The following is a 17388-nucleotide window of genomic DNA, read 5'->3' as shown; positions in this document are numbered from 1 at the left end:
TCGCCCTAAGTTGGCAGGGTATGCTCAGACCTGAGTCCCTTGCTCACTTTGCCACTGGAGTCAAGCAAGCCCGGCTGAAGACGGCTATAATGCCAGAAACCGGTCCTGGGAAGCTTGATTCCGATCCAGGGAAGACATGGCTTGGTAGTTCGGGCTGGACTGTTCCCATGAGGCACAGGGTCAGACTGATTTGCATATGGCCATATCTGAACTGGGGTGGCGGAGTGAGCTAAAGAACGGTGATGGATTAAACCCAGATCAGTTGACTGGGGGTGAGTGTTTGTATTGTCAACGCTCCGTCCATCACCACCTTTGGTTTTTCTTTGTTCGCCCTAAGTTGGCAGGGTATGCTCAGACGAGAGTCCCTTGCTCACTTTGCCACTGGAGTCAAGCAAGCCCGGCTGAAGACGGCTCTAATGCCAGAAACCGGTCCTGGAAAGCTTGATTCCAGTCCAGGGAAGACATGGCTTGGCAGTTCGGGCTGGACTGTTCCCATGAGGCACAGGGTCAGACTGATTTGCATACGGCCATGTCTGAACTGGGGTGGCGGAGTGAGCTAAAGAACGGTGATGGATTAAACCCAGATCAGTTGGCAGGGGGTGAGTGTTTGTATTGTCAACGCTCCATCCATCACCACCTTTGGTTATTTTTAGTGCTTAATTTGTGCCAGTATGTGCCACCAGTACTCATTTTTGGGGACCGGCACGTATTTTCCCTAGTCAGACATTTCCCAGAGGAGAAGGGAGTGAAAAAGAGAGGGGAAAGAAGGAGGAGGGGAAAGACGGAAATAACCGAAAAACGGAAAAAGCAGGAACACACAAGCGTGGTATAAAGGGCCAGGGAGTGCCTGGCAGTCTTTTAAGAAGGCATGGGGTGGAATCAAGACTGAGTGCGCATGCTTGGTATTCGGCGCGCTGACACTTAATGGCGCCGGCCCGGTCTTCTGAGCAGGGCTTTGGGCATCGCACTCGTCCTTTTCTAAACGAAACTCCGCTCAGGGCACCCTAAAACTCAAAATAGGAGCTGAGGGCTTGCAGACCGGTTTCAATGGTGTCTGTTTGCTGGCTGAACAGTTGCGCAGTGGATTTTTGGCCCGTCGTACCTTTTGTTAGGGCACTGTTAGGACATTACCTTGAGATTCAGACTGTATGCAAATATGTTGGAAACGTCCAGTGGAAACATTGTCACTGCACGTTTTTCCATATGATTTTCTTTTGGATTTCACTAACCCCAGGGTAGTGAAAACAAGTAATTGCTTTTCTGTGGTCCTAGGCATAATACTGCATCACTAATGAGCAGTGCTCCCTCAATTTAAGGCTACAGAATGGTAAAACGTGTGCCACTCAAGTTAACGTTTTTACTGCAACATTCCGCAGGAAGCCACCAGGGGTTTTGCACAAAGCAGTGCACAGCTGTAGGTGCAGCAGTGTGCACGTGACACCTCTGCACTCTTAAGTGCACATCTGGGGGACTTTGTATCGAATATCTTGCTATGGTGTTTACACAACCTACTAAAAAATCATCAGGTAAAGGATTCGAAACCCGAAAATGTTGCTTCAGCCTTTCATCCTTCTGGGGCAGATACGAGTACCACTGAGCTGAGCAATATTCACACATGTTAATCAGTTTGTGCTGTGTGCCATGTGAGCAGCCATCATTACTTTGCAGGGTGTTGCATGTATGGGGTGTATCTTTACTCAGATAGTTCACTAGTTAATGTATGGAGGCAGATTGAGAAGAAAGATGTGCATTATTTTGAAACGTTTGCGGGCGTTTTTGCCACAGCCCGATGTAGAAATTATTGTATTTTCAGAAGTCACCTTTGGAGAAATCGTTTTTAGGTCTCGTGGCGTTAACCGCGCGAAAGCGCGGTCTCGCCAGAGACCTATTGTTACCGACGCAGCTTTCCAGGAAACAGGAGCTGGCCACGCGCATGGCGATCGGAGCGGGCCATGCGTGCGCCAACGCGCTCGCTGTGGCCGTCTCCTGTCTCCTGGGAAGCTGCAACACACATGCATGCGCACACACAGAGACACACACACGAGCGCCCATGCACGCACGCACACATACATACAGAGACACACTCCCCCGTCGCACACATACACACACGCGCGCACACACACACACAAGTGCACCGAGCCCCCCCCGCTGTCGCACACATACACACACGCACACACACACACACACACGAGTGCACCAAGACCCCCTCCCACCTCCCCCCTCACCCCTCCTACAAATAAGGCCCACTTACCGCCACTCCAGACTTCAGCCGCCACCGCGGGGCTCTCCCTCGGGCATGGGAGCCCCGCGTCTCCACTGCTCCTCTCCTGGCCAGGCACTACGTGGGCGTGGGCTTCACAAGACGGAAGTCCCGCCCCATGACAGGTTTCAGTTTCGCTCATTGTCCAGTGCGCGCGGAGGGGGAAGCACCTTCAGGTCGAGTTTGTGCTATTGTAATTGAACTTATATAGCGCTTACTACCAGTGATGAGGCGTCAAAGTGCTTTTCAGCGAGCCATATGCTACATCGGAAGCCAAAAAGGATTAGTGAAGAATTAGTATCGGGAAATATGAAAAATGATAGTGCTGTATAAAACGGCAAAAAAGTATAAATGCACAGAAGCTGAGGGGCTCATCCTTTACCGGTGTTCTGGCCCCAGAGAAATAAATCGCATGCATTGTTTCCTCAACATGCCTACCCAGCGCATTGCTGATATTTTAGCAGAAAAAAATGAAGCCACTTTTGTTAATAAGCTGCACGAGTGCCAGTAGGACAGTTCTCTCATGTGTTAAACATTTGTTGAGTAAGGACTGCTTAGCAAAGCCTTTGAATTTGGCGAGCAGATGTGCTGTATTTAAAAAATGCCAAAAAAAAGCAGTGGCAAAGCCAATAAATCATGCCCGCAGGAGCTATTGGCAATGCTTTGCAGTGTGCTAAAACGAATTCTGGATTATAGGAAGCACTATAAAGCAGCCAGGGCTAAGGCACTTAAAAAAATAACATGCAAATAAAAATTTTATAAAAAAAAAAAAATAATAACATGCATTAGAGCGTGATCCATGCTAGTCCCTTTTTATTTTTAATATTGGCCACAGCAACATCTTTACAGCATGGCTACAAATAATTTCCAAACTCGGCAATGCCCATACTGTAGTGTACAGCATGAGCAAAAAGTCGCTGGCAGAGCTTATAGTCTCAAAGGCGAAACCTATTGGCTTGGGGACACCACCACTCATCACTCGGGGACACCACCATTCATAACTCGAGGACACCACCACTCATCACTCGGGGACACCACCACATCACTCGGGGACACCACCACATCACTCGGGGACACCACCACATCACTCAGGGACACTACCGCATCACTTGGGGACACCACCGCATCACTCGGGGCCACCACCACATCACTAAGGGGCACCACTCAGGGACACCACCACATCACTCGGGGGAACCACCGCATCACTCGGGGGCACCACCGCATCACTCGGGGACACCACCCCATCACTCGGGGACACCTCCGCATCACTCGGGGACACCTCCACATCACTCGGGGACACCACCACATCACTCTGGGACACCACGAATAAAACAATTACAGTTAATTGCGTTTGTGCCTGGGTTTTAATGGATTTTATTGTATATGGCCTGGCAGCCCCATTCCTAGAAGGAGATGGTGAATGGTCTTTTCTTTTTGCACGTTATTTATGGTCTGGTTGACTTGGTACAGGGAGGCTTTTTTTTAATTTATTTATTAGTTTTCACTTTTATAGGGCGCAAACTTTACCCGCAGGTATCAGAGTGCTTTAAATCAGCATGCTTATAACAAGCAAGACTAGCACTCTATATTACTGCCAACTTTGCTTAGCAGAAGCAACAGCTAACCATTTTCAAAAAGCAATGTTTATATACCAATTGCAAATTAAAGAAAAAAAATTAATGCAAAGCATTGTCATTTACAATGCCAGTAACTCAAACTTTAATGCTGCGAGACCTATTGCATTGCAAATGCTTGTTACTTCAAGGAAAAGACACACATATGTACCACTGAACATAGATCATTAAGTGTATGATTCTGTTTTGTATTAAATCTGCTGTGAGGACAGTTACCTTTGCATAATAAAGCTGGGCCTGCATTTTAATTCAGCCTCAGGAGTGGAGTGTCCTGCCTTAAACACAAACATTCTTCAATGCACTGACCCAGTAAAAGTTGGCAAAGTTCGATCTGTTCTTCTCCAGTTGTCAGACTCGATCTGACAGTGATGGTTTTGGATACCAAGGATTGAGCCTCATCACTCCACGTTCTCTTTCAATGATCTAGTTTCAGTTTTGTTTCCTGTTTATCTGTGACACGCCCTGAGTTTGTTCAGAGTCAGCACTGGGATGGACTGTGGGTAGTGGTCAAAAGGGTTTGCAAAAATATCCACAAGTTTTTGATCAATTGGTTTTCCTTTTGATCAGTCCTTTGTAGAATTTCTTGTTGAGTTTCATATGTAGTAGTTCAACATCTCAACACATAGCTCTTTTGTGGAATCCTGCTGTTTTAGTGGAGCAAGGTTATCCATAGGGCTGTGTTTTGGAGTTTGTGCAGACATTTCCGATACTAGTGCTGGCAACCGCTCCACACCAGGGAAGCATATGGCATTGTGGGTTGGATATTGCTCTGATTGTATACATCTTCCTCCACATGAGCCTTTACTTCACCTTCAAGAGCAGGTACAATGATGCCAGTTTGACTTCTGCTAAGTTTTCTTCAGCGGAGTTTAGAATCAGGTGTCACCCCTCGGTCGGAGCAGTTGTTTCCCCACTTACAACCTCTCTTCCGAGTTGGAACTAAGGATACTCTTAAATCATCTTTGGCAGGAACAGGTGGATTTATCTGCACTTGGAATGGGAAGCATGGAGATCAGGGATCATAGGAATCATATGTCCTGACGGCCCATGGGGGCGATGTCTGTTGCAGTTATTTAGTGGGAGGACATTATGAAGAGGCAAACAAATGTGGTACCTGAAAGGTAGAAATATGCAAATATTCAAGGCTTGAACCTGCAAATGAAGGGACAATGTGTATTTGCATCACTGTTCATGGGACAGAAAACAGTGCACACTTTAAATGATTTTCTTGTTGTACCTGCTTATTAAGTAGCTATAAAACTAGGTAACTCTTTGATTTGAGTAGGCTGCACAGCTACAGCCAAACCAAGTTATATTTATTGGTGTATACTGTGCTCTGTGCACTCTTCTATAGGTAACTTTTGACTGCTTATGTGAGTGCTTTATGACCATTATTGCTAGACAAGAAAACATCTCAGGAATACATGTAAGAAGTTTTTCATAAATGTACCTGTATTTCTTTCCTATACTCATGATAGAAAATTACAGAGCGTTTCCATAGGAATAGGGAGAAACCACCCAGTGAGGATGTGGCAGAGCGAATTTTCTTGATACAGCAAGACCGCTTCCGTCTGACCTACCACCGAGACGATTACCACATTACCGCCTCCAGGTGGGAGTTCTTGAAACCGAATCATCTCGGCGAGAAAGGAACCCATGTAAACTTGACCCCTGAAACCAGCATCTATTATCAGGTGACCACCTTAATCTTTGAATCTCCTTTCAGGTGATGTTGCTGGCAGCAAGATATGGGGAGTCTGAAATTAGTTTTAGCATTGATTACTATATTGGTTACTCTCCAGCATGGAATCAGATTTATTTTAACCCACAAAGATAATACTCTTCTAAATTACTTCACATATACTTTATTACATTCTTTTTACAATAACTTCTACTCTGTTAATTTACTAGAATATTTCCAGGTATTAGTAATATGTTCTGCATCTGTTTTGCGTCTGTTTGAAACGCATCATCAGGAGTATTATTAACAACTGTGAAAGCAAATATATAAAACTAAGAAAATTCTCCTACTACCTCAGAAATATATATATTTAGACAGTTATATTACTTCAGTCTTTATTGCAATATTCCTTCCCTCTTTCAGTGTATTCTCTCATGATTGCCTGTACTATCAATGTTTCAGTTTCGACTCACAACCTTTATACTCCATTAAGCTGGTGGTTCCTATTGTTTCTATATGATGTGATTATCTTGGTGGCCATCTGAATTGTTTAAATATTATATGTAATTAAGGTATGTGATTACTATAGTGGCTTTCAATTAATTTGTTAATTTGATCTCTAGTTTTAATTTGTTGTATATAAACTATGTATCTCAGTGTATTACAGAGTCTGAGTATATACCATTTATCATATTTTCTAGATCCACCGTTTACTGGATTGTGAACATATAGTAATTGCTTAGTTCTCCAATATTAGATCTTTAATAGATTCACATGCTTGAATCCATTCCCAGTCATTGAAGTGGGAGTCCCACGTTATCATAGTAAAGCAGTTTATAACATGACAATGAACATTGACTTTAATAGCCTATCCATGTCCTTTAAAAGGAACCAAACTCCAGCCAATCATGCAACAACACAATCAAGTGCACTCCCAAATAGAGGCTGAGTAAATCGGATGTCCCACCGCACGTTGTGTGAAGGGAATCTCCCTGTGCTGTGCTTAGTTTTCTTCAAACCAGTGTTCCAAAATGTATCTATTGCATACTACCATGTCGGAGTCATCTAAGAAAGAGCTTTTCAGGCCATGTGGTACATATGGGAAGAAAAGACTTTAGGTTTTTCTTTGTTCTGAAGACCCCCACAAGGACTGTAACTACTGCCTCTACCCTCAACATAAGGTAAAAGCCTGCTATATCTCGTGTACCTTTTCCATTAAACCCTTAAAGGATAGAGAGGGGAGGCTTCTGCGACTTCAAAAAGCTAAATCAAAAAGATCTCCTTGTTCCGAGGAAGACACAGTGACACTTCTTCCACCTGTCAAAAAAGGTCACAGAAGAGGGGAAGGTCGCATGACATGGGAGCTTCAGAGGAGTCGAGGAAGGCCTTAAAGAAGACTCATCATACGTCTGCCAAGAACAGTTCAAAGGAGAGAAAGTCTCCTCAGAAACTGCCAAGTCTGAACCCACCACATACTCCAAAGTCCTCCTCAGAGCTGTCAACTGCACGCCTAAAACAGCTTTAAAACTCTCAAAGATGACCACTTCGCCGTTGAAAACACCATCTTCGATGACAACAACTATTACCACAGTGATGTTGATAACGGTGGCTATAACATTGACACCATCCATATCATCGTCAGCATCAATACCTTAGAACAAAGTATCATCAATGAAGGCTCTATCAACGACATCCCTACAACCGTCGTCGACGCCACCATCGACTAGCATAAGTTTGTTGATGCTGAAGAATACCAAAAAGACTTTGCAGTTGGAAGCTGCATCCACAGATTCGACAAGGATGCCCTAGAGAGAATAAAAATAACAGAATCCTTCATTCTGCCTGAACACACTTTCCCAACTAAGTTGTCTCCTCTTACTCCTAGTCATCTTTTAGACGTAGAAGAATCAGATGATGATGGTCCATTTGCGACTGCCCACAGCCCTTCTGAACTCTATGTGAAATATCTGCATGAAGAAGAGGACGATGAACAGTATTACAAAGAATACTAAGACCCCCCCCCCCCCAACAGACAAGATATGCAGAATGACCCAGACATCATAGGGAACATTTCTAACAATATGGATATTCTCCTTCACAAGAAAATATGGTGCAAGTTCATTTGACCCTTTTCCAAAACCTCCAGAGGATGCTGCAGGACTACTACAAAAGGTTTCCTGAGCCCACATGGCCAACAGCCTGACACAGCCTTTGCCCCACCTCCGCCTCTGTCGCCAAGAGCACTGAGGCCTATTCAGCTACCCTTTACACCAAGGATGACTCACGCATCCAACATTGCAGCACCTCCTAGGGATAATCCCTTGCCATTGGATGATGACAGGGAGAAGGGAGAAATTCCTAACAATAACTGCAAATGGAATAACAATTTGATTCCTACTTCATCGCCACTAGCTCCTCAACCAGTAGACCTGCCTCCGGATGACATAGGGGGTTTCCACAACCTGATGGAGAGGGTGGCAGAAAAGGTTCTAACTGCCAAAGTCAGTCAAACAGTCTGACTGCTTTCTGTATGAGTTCAAGGAGCCTGCAAAGAAGTTTCTGCAAACCATCCCGATAGTGGATTATATCTGGAATGAGTGCACAAGGATTATGAAGAACCTTGCGAAGGTAGCAGCAGTCCTGTCACTAATAGATACAAAGTACAAGGCACCAGATGAGTCACATGCCTGTTTAATTTGACCCCAAAAGCCAGGCTCAGTCATCTATCAAGTGGCTCAGTGCCGTTCCTAAAATCCCTCCATGCCTATCTCGGCTCCACCGGATAGAAAGGGTAGTCAACTGGATATTATAGGCAAAAGATTTTCATATTTATCCGTCATTACTGTCCATGCTGCCAATACCCTGGCCCTCTTGGACCGATATCATCAGCAAATGTGGCTCAACATCGGTACCCTTATAGACCTAAGGCCAGAGGTTATAAAATCGGAGGCAAAAACTATTTGAAAAGAAGGGGAAAGAACATCCTCTGAAATGATTGACTGCACTATGGATATAATCTCAACTGGCTTGCGCCAGCTCGCAGGGGCTGCTGTTTTAAGGTGACAGGGTTTGCTGAAAGCAACATCTTTCCGGCCTGAGGTTCAGGTAAAAATCCTGGCTATGTCCCATGGTGGCAAAGCACTATCGTTGGGAACGGCGGCTGCACAATACTTTGAGGACATCGCGAATACAGTCTTGTCACTACTGATAGAGTGGGATGCTTTTAAGGTGGTGGCCAGAGGATACTGTCTAGGCACACAGGCTGGCATGTGCATGCAGTTGAAGATAGACCTCACTGTGGTGGAGAAAAACTAGGAGGCCTCAAAAGGGAGGCAGTGAGGGCTCACAAGTAACAAGAAGGAACATGCTGCCTCCAAGAGAGGCTTTGCTGCCTTAATTATGCGGCTCACTCAGCGCGCACACATCCTCTGGGTGACAAGGCTGGTAGGCTTTTAGCCTGGCTGATTCGTCAAGAGGATGTTATATCGCTCATTACATCCTTACGGTCACCATTAGGAGAGAGGGTTTATTCACAACAAGGTATACATCAGGAATTTACAACACATTATACCGCACTGTATAAGTCCCGGATTCAAGCTACTAGTGCAGATATTTGCAATTAACTAGTAAATATTACCCTACCACAGGTCACAACTGAGCAACGGTCTGAGCTGAATTACCCTATGATACTGGAGGGAATTAGGGCAAGCATACGTGCACTGGCTAATGGTAAAACTCCTGGCCCGGACGGTCTGCTTGTGGAGTTTTATAAGGCTTATGCAGAGGTACTGGCACCCCAACTAGAGAAGATGTATGAAACTGCCATAGAGGACTCTACCCTCTCTGATACGCAGAATGAAGCGTTGCTGTTTTCTCTTCCTAAACCCGGCAGAGGCCAAGAAATGCTGGGTTCGTACAGACCGCTGGTGCTGCTTAATGCTGATGACAAGGTCCTAGCATCCATAATAGCTGCACGCCTGGCCACAGTAGTGCGGACTTTAGTGCATATGGACCAGAACGGATTTGTTCCCACTAGAAGCACAGCGCTTAATATACAAAGACTTTTTAGGGTACAGCGCTACGCTACAGATACCTGGCCCGTTCCGGATGTCTGTTTTTAGACTTGGAAAAGGCATTTGACTCTCTGGAGTGGCCATATCTTTTCGAGGTATTGCGTAAATACGGGCTAGACAACAGGTTTTCACAATTGGTGCAGTTGCTGTATAAATGTCCCACTGTTAGAGTTCAGATGGGTCAGCTCATATCGAAAAGTATACGGGTGCATAGGGGCACCAGACAAGGCTGCCACCTGTCCCAGCTTCTGTTTTCTCTTGCCATGGGGCCGTTGGCCGCATGACTCCGCCGGGAGGGGGTGGAGTGGGCATCCAACTGGGAGATGGCTTACATACTGTCTCATTGTGTGCTGATAATCTACTACTGTACCTAAGGGACCTACATAACATCCCCGTTATGATAGCAGACACACTTCAGGAATTTGAGACAGTGCCGGGTCTCCGAGTGAATTGGGCGAAATCGGGCCTGTATCCATTACATGGAGACACGGCCGAAATACACGTACGCATGAACAACTCCTCTCTCAGATGGTATTCAAATACGTTTCGATATTTAGGTATCCTTATCTATAGGAATCTCATGGATGTATTAGAAGGCAATCTGATTAGGGCAATATCTGCAGTCTGAGCTCAAATTCAATTCTGGAAGTCACTCCCTTTGAATGTGATGGGCAGAATTACACTGATTAAGATGATAATATTACCGAAATTATTGTACTATTTTTCGAACCTCCCAGTCTATGTCCCAACCAAAATCTTTCGGGATCTTGAGAAACTAACCAGAGATAGTATTTGGAACAAGGGCCGGCCCCGCATTGCGGAAATTATATGCCCCCACAAGTAGAGGAGGATTGGCAGTTCCTCATATGGAATTGTATTTTTGGCAGTGCAATTACAATCGGTTACGAGATGGTTCGCAGGGAAGGGTGTAGAAGACACAGCCACTGGACAACCGCAATGGTCGCAATCCCAACTATACAATTTTTTCCATTCCATTACTCGATCAAAGTGCCTGTTACAGATGTATGTGGCCTTGGCACATCAGTGCTACACGAGGAGCCTGTATCTCACAAAGGACATAACCCCCTACGCCCCATCAATTCCACTTTTAGGAATGCCTAGGGGTGCACTGAGCACCTCTAATGGAAAACTTGTACATTGGACCAAAGCAGGATTAAATACATTGGGCGATCTTTATGCAGAAGATGCCCTGATACCATCTGAGAATTTAGTAAGTGTTTATGACTTACCCACCGGTCAATTCCTATTACACAACTCACTTATTTATGAGATCGCTCTCCACGGCATGGGGCAATATCAATACTGAATTGGATACACATCTCCTAATGCAATATTTACATGTAATGGGCAATGGAACACATATAGTGCATTGGCTGGTTGAAGCTTTACTCATCCAAGTAATGAAACCCATGACAGCCCACCGATTACGATGGGAAGTGGACAAGGGAAAACAATAGACAGACCGCGAAAGGGACACACTGCTAGCAAATCCCACTACTGTTCCAAGAAATGCCAAGTTCAAACTAATTCAGACGTATATAACTCAAAGGGCATACCTTTTCCCGGATAAATTAGACAAATACTTTCATACCAACACTGCGGCATGCCCACGCTGTCTGCAGATAGATGCGGACCTCCTGTACATTCTTTGGTTTTGTACCTCCATATATATTTACTGGCAGGAAGTCATCGCAGCACTCGAAATATGCATCGACAAGACAATCACGCGAACATGAGAGGTCTGCATATTAGGCCTTTATCCTAGATCAAAGGCAAATAGGGTTACTTCGAGATTTACTGACCTAGGATTGGTAGTCGCAAAGACGTTAATAACCAAGAGATGGAAGCACACTGATCCTCCAACTGTTAATAGTTGGAGAAAATCACTCCTGGTGTGTGCACAAGCTGAAAGCACTTCACTATACAGGGAGGAAATAGCTGGGCTACGCAAATTCCCTATTGCGTAGTATTGGGACACTATACTGTTAGATTTAACACAAATGGATAGAGAGAAGGGGGAGACTCTTCGCCGGTAGCAGATGTGCAAGGCGAGGCTGCAGGCCCAAAGACACACACTGATATGGGCTCATGATGAGGCCATAGACTACCTAGGGGAAAAGGGCCATAGACATATCACATCAATGGCACTAGTGGGAGGGCATAGACATAGCCTGGGACAGCTCCGTGGGACCTAACAAAGATGACAGAAGAGGTATGGATACACTGTGCTTGAAAAGTATGCTCTATATACACACCGATCCAGGAGAGACAAGTATACAATGGTTTTGTTAGTTTGTTATACTATAAAAGTATATCAATGTTTTGCATCCTCCTCTTGAATTGCTGGTATGCTTAGGCGCGGATGTTTACGTATAATATCGGATGGTGGAATAGAATAGAAACCCGACTCAATTGATATGTCTCGACAATGAAAATTACTTTCTCCTTTTCTTATTTCCATTTTGTCATAAATAATGTACTTTATTACCTTTCATTACAAATGTATTTGCTGTTATCCTGTAACTCAGCAAAAATCGAAAATGCAAATAAAGATATATAAAAATAAAAAAACAATGATGGCAAAGCACCCTTTGGAAAACATGTGGATGATGCTTTACAGGCATTAAGGTGGATACCAACAATGCAAAATCATTTGGCACACTGCAGTTAAGGAAAGTTCCCTTATGGGGAGCACGGGGAAGAGCTTCTGCTTCATATAGAGGAGGTTAACAATGCTTTCAGGAATACCAACCCTACCAACAACAGTATAGGCCATCCTACCAGTAGCAGCCCTGTCGACCAACTCCTGTGCCCGCCTATAACAAACAAGGGCTGAGGAGGAAACAGCCAACCAGGGTAGAGACACCAATAGGAAACAGTGACCCATTTCAAGTGCTTGTTACACCCAAAACTATGCAAGCTGAAGATGCAAACATTTATAAACTTCTCCCACAGTGTCGGAAAATAACATCAAACTGATCGGTTTTAGACCCTGGAGTTTAATAAACGGCTTCCAACCACTCCACCACAGGGAGTGCACCCACCAACCAAGTCTTCACTTACTCCAGAAGGAAGCCCTCACCATGTTGAGCAAAGGAGCAGTAGAAAAAGTCCTCCACTCTCAAAAGGGAATGTGTTTCTTCTCCTGTTTTTATCTCATAAAAAGAAACCAGGGGAATGGTGATGTATTTTGGATCTCTGAATATTAAACACATTTCTATGAAAACAATCCTTTCACATTGTCTCCCCTCCAGACATCCTGCATCTCCTCAACCACGGAGACTATGTGACAACCCTGGATTTACAGGATGCGTATTTTCATATTCCCATACATCTCAAACGTCGCACATTTCTAAGATTCACTGTAGCTGGCACCCACTACTAGTTCAAAACCCTCCCATTCGGCCTCAAATCCACTCCCCGTAACTTCATGAAATGCCTGGCCCCTGTGGCAGCTTCATTAGGGAAAGTGGTTATCAGGTATTCCAATACCTCGACGACTAGCTTATAAAAGCACCATCAAAAGCCATAGAAGCTTGTCTAACATTGTTCAGCAACTTATCTCTCACTGTCAACCGCTAAAAATCATCAACTTTTGGGAGGGCGTGGCTAGCAGCCGATCATGGCGGTCGCTTAACAGTGAGGCTCCGGGAGTAAGGCGGCATCCCCAGCAATCCTGAACATTAATCCGGTACAAGAATAACTCTGAAGGGGCGAACCGGGTCGGAGACCGAGTGGTGTCCAGCAGCGCGAATTTGGAAATTATAAGTCACCCGGGAGAGTCGGAACGGACTCCTGCATGGCAAGGCCTGGACGCGACTGCAAGCAGCGGGCTGTAGCGAAGCTAGTGGCTGGGCGGAAGTAGTGGTGTGGCGGGGCTCAGACGCCGGAAGTCACTGCAGGAGGAGCACTTACGATCGCGACAGGCGGACAAAAGGCGACGCACACCATCAGCAGCCGACCGGAAGATCAGCGGCGAGAGCGGGAGTCAACGGGGACCCGCGGGCGACAAGGAAGTGGCGCAGTGGCCCGGGGCCTCTAGGAACGGCGGCACAGTGCAACGCGGCCCACACCGGAATCAGGAGGATACCCCGCGGGAGTTCGGCAATCGGCCGGGGGGACAGCAGCGCCATCAAAACCCCCCCCCCACTTGAAATCACAGAGAAGGCTCTGAGGTGGGGGCGCGAGACCTGGCGTGCCACAGCTGAGGCGGAGTGCGGAGGCCCGCGATAATCACTGGATACGGCAGACACAGTGCACGAAACCCCATCACCGGCTCATCGGCACCTGGGGGCTCTGTTTCACATACGGGACGGCAGGACATAAGAGCACGAGGGGATCAGCAGTGCGGAGGTGCGAGTGAACTGAGGGACGATCGGGGCACGGAGTCGGCCATGAGCAACGGCCTGAGGAGGGAGCAAAGATCAGCGGGGTCCCGTAGCGAGGAGACAAGACCGGTTAGGTGGCCTAGGGGATACAACTGTATATATCGCCGCAGATATACGCATGTGGCCACAGAGGGGGGTGCAAAGTGCGTGAAGACGCCCTGGCCCGGGACATACCTCGCCCCAATGCGCTAACAGGAGGAGGCATAAGGAAGGGTCAACCCTTGCAGATGGGGATCTGAACAATCGAGCGCAAGCATAGCACGAAGACGTTACTGTTGACTACATACCCTGGCAAAGGCGCACCGTAACATGCACAGATGAGACACAGCTAACTAGGAGCTCTCCCTCCCACACAGGATCGTGGGGGGGAAATCGGCGAGAGAGATAGCACAGCGCCTCCAAAGCACGCAAGAAGGCGCGCCCTCTGAGAACTCTGCCCATACTCCGTGGTGCTCGGTCACTTCACGTCCGCCACTGGTAGGAGTAGGGGACTCTGTATGACCCTGAGGATACGGTCGGAGAGGAGTGCAGGTGGCCTGTTGGAAGGTCCTCAGGGAACAGTGAAAGTACCGCGAAGGGGAGAGCCCGCATCGGAGAAGATCATGGCGGGTAGGGGCCCTAAAAACAGTTCAACGCGGTCTAAACTAGACAAGTTCGCATACGATAAACACAACCCCCCCCCAGATGGAACCCCGCACATCCACCGGGAAGGCACCGGACGGGGAGGGGGCCAAAAAGGCGACTCTTGAGGATGTGATGCGTGCCCTGGCACAGGTTCAAACCACGGTGGGAACCACAGCCACAGAGGTCACCCTGATAAGAGCGGACTTCCAAAAAATGAATGAGAGAGTGAAACAAGTGGAGGTGGTGACAAAATCCTTGGTGGAGGACGTGTCGGAATTGCAAGTGGCAATGGAGAGAATGGAGGCCGAAAATAAATCCCTCAGAGAAAAGCTGGATGATCAGGAAGGGCGCTCGAGGAGGAACAACGTCCTGATACTGGGGGTTCCGGAATCAGAAGGTAAAGGCGCTATGGACCTCTATGTGGAGGAGCTGATTAAGACGCATTTAAAACCCAAGGGACTCTCGCAGTTTTTCTCGGTGGAGAGGGCACACAGAGTACCAGGTGGAAGACTGAAACTGGGCCCCCCCCCCCGAGACCGATCCTGGCGAGACTCTTCAATTTTCGCGACCGCGACGCAATTCTGCAGGCGGCGAGGGTGTCTCCAGCGGTCCAAATCCAAAATTCCACGGTGTCCTTCTTCCCGGACTATACGGCTGAGGTGTCGCGCCGGAGGAGGACCTTTCTGGCGGTCAAGAAGGAATTACGGGCGAAGGAACTGTCTTATTCCATGCTCTTCCCGGCCCGGCTTAGAGTGGTCATGGACGATAAGGTCTGGTTCTTTGATACGCCGGATACGGTCCGGGACTGGTTAGAGGGCTGGAGGGCCGCTGGGCAATCCCGCCGCTCGAACAAGAATAACAGGAACCACAGAGAGAACAGCCAAGCAGGATCGCAGACGTCAGGTAGTGGAGGCGCAGCCGGGTCGCCAACGCAGGGACACCTGGGAGCGGAAGGGGGTGTAGAATCCTGAACTCCCAGTACTAGACTGAGTGAAGTCCGTTAAAGAACTCTGCCGAATGGACACGCTTGGACACTGGCCTGGGGAGCTCGGAAGAGGGCAGGGATGCCGCCTGCTCTGGAGGACACTCCACCCCTGCGCGCAAGTACACTGTTGCGGGGATGCGTCAAGCACTCTGCTATGTTGGGGAGGCGGGCGGTTGAAAGTCCGTTAAGCAGGGAGGCAGGGAGGGGGGCGGTGGGGGGGGGGGGGTTTGTTTAGCTGTTATTGAAGTTCCACAAGTAAGGTCGTATCATGCCATTACATACACGCTCTGTTTAGGCCACGCAGACGGTGGGTGCACCCCGGGAGTAGGATCCGGATTTCATAAACCTAGGCACAAGACCGAACATGCAAGACTCCCAACTACATACACCTGAGGGTGGGTCACTGAGATCACGGGTAGTGCCCCTCTGATTAATGTCATGGAATGTGAGAGGGTTGGGCGATAAGATAAAGAGGGGGTTGGTGATAAACGCGGTGAGGAGGCAGGGACCGGCATTGGTGCTCCTCCAGGAGACGCACCTCGCTGGGGGGGGGCATCCAAGGCTCTTGACAGAAAGGGATACAGGATGGTGGTACATTCGGAGTTTACCACGGGGTCCAGGGGCACAGGAATCTTAGTCAGGAAATCGTCACAGTTCATCACATTGAGCACTAAAGTAGACACACAGGGATGTTTTGCGGCGCTACTGGGGCGGTGGGAGGGGAGGCTCCTGAATGTGGTGTCGGTATATGTCCCCCCGGCGCTCCACTCGGTCATGCTTCCAGCACTGGGCGACTTTCTCCTGACTCTACCGGAGGGGGATATACTGCTTGGAGGGGACTTCAATGCAACTGTAGATGCCTTGAGAGATAGATTCCCGGCAATACCTCAGACGGGTGGTCCTTCTCGCTTTCAGAGATTTCTGACAGCCATGGGCTTAGTTGACATATGCCACACGCATCCCTCTGCGCAGCAATACACATATCACTCCACAGTACATAACAGTCTGTCACGGATCAACTACTTCCTGGCGCTGGGAGAAGGCCTGCAACACGTAGATGCTATCGAGATACACCCCAGGGGGATATCAGATCACTCACCGGTCACACTAACACTGTCCACCCAGGAGAAATCGCGTAGAAGAATTTATCCAATACATGCATCATACCTCAAGGTCCCCAAGGTTCGAAAAGCGCTCAAAACAACGACATCGCAATACTTTGCTGAGAATACCACGCCGGTGCAGTCTTCCGCTATCCTGTGGGAGGCGTACAAGGCGGTTCTGAGGGGACAGCCTATAACGTCGATCACGGGTCACAGACGAGAGCAGCAGCGTGAACTGTCCAAGCTGGAGCTGGCTCTGCACGACGCGACAGTGGCGCATGCGGCGAGCCCTACGCCCGACACGTCCCAAACCCTGCTCCTCAGACAGCAGCAGTATAGGGAGCACTTGAGGCAGCAATCGGTGACCCAGATAGTAGAGACGGCTCACAGAGTGTATGACATAGGGGATAAGGCAGGGAAAATGCTGGCTTGGTTAGACGGGAAAGGGGGTAGCGCCAGGGGCATACAGCAGAAAAGTGACAGGGAGGGGAAATTGCACACAAGGCCCGAAGAGATAGTGGAGGCCCTTGCGGACTATTTTGAGGAAGTGTACACTCCGGTCAATGCAGTGTCAGCGGACATGGCCCGGGCAGCACTGGGTCACATTCCTACTCCGACA

General features: G+C 47.7%; 1 protein-coding gene across 3 annotated transcripts in view; it reads left to right on the top strand.

Moving 5' to 3' along the window:
- DRC7 (dynein regulatory complex subunit 7) overlaps positions 1–17388 on the top strand; it is a 323191-nt gene that overhangs the window by 262731 nt on the left and 43072 nt on the right. For all 3 annotated transcript variants that reach the window (XM_078669530.1, XM_078669529.1, XM_078669531.1), the window contains exon 13: positions 5373–5588. In XM_078669530.1, the coding sequence (XP_078525656.1) occupies positions 5373–5588 (216 nt within the window). The remainder of the gene's footprint in view (positions 1–5372; positions 5589–17388) is intronic.

The sequence above is a fragment of the Lissotriton helveticus genome, chromosome 12, assembly GCF_964261635.1.
Source record: "Lissotriton helveticus chromosome 12, aLisHel1.1, whole genome shotgun sequence".
Taxonomy (NCBI): domain Eukaryota; kingdom Metazoa; phylum Chordata; class Amphibia; order Caudata; family Salamandridae; genus Lissotriton; species Lissotriton helveticus.
This window is presented reverse-complemented; position numbering and strand designations above follow the sequence as displayed.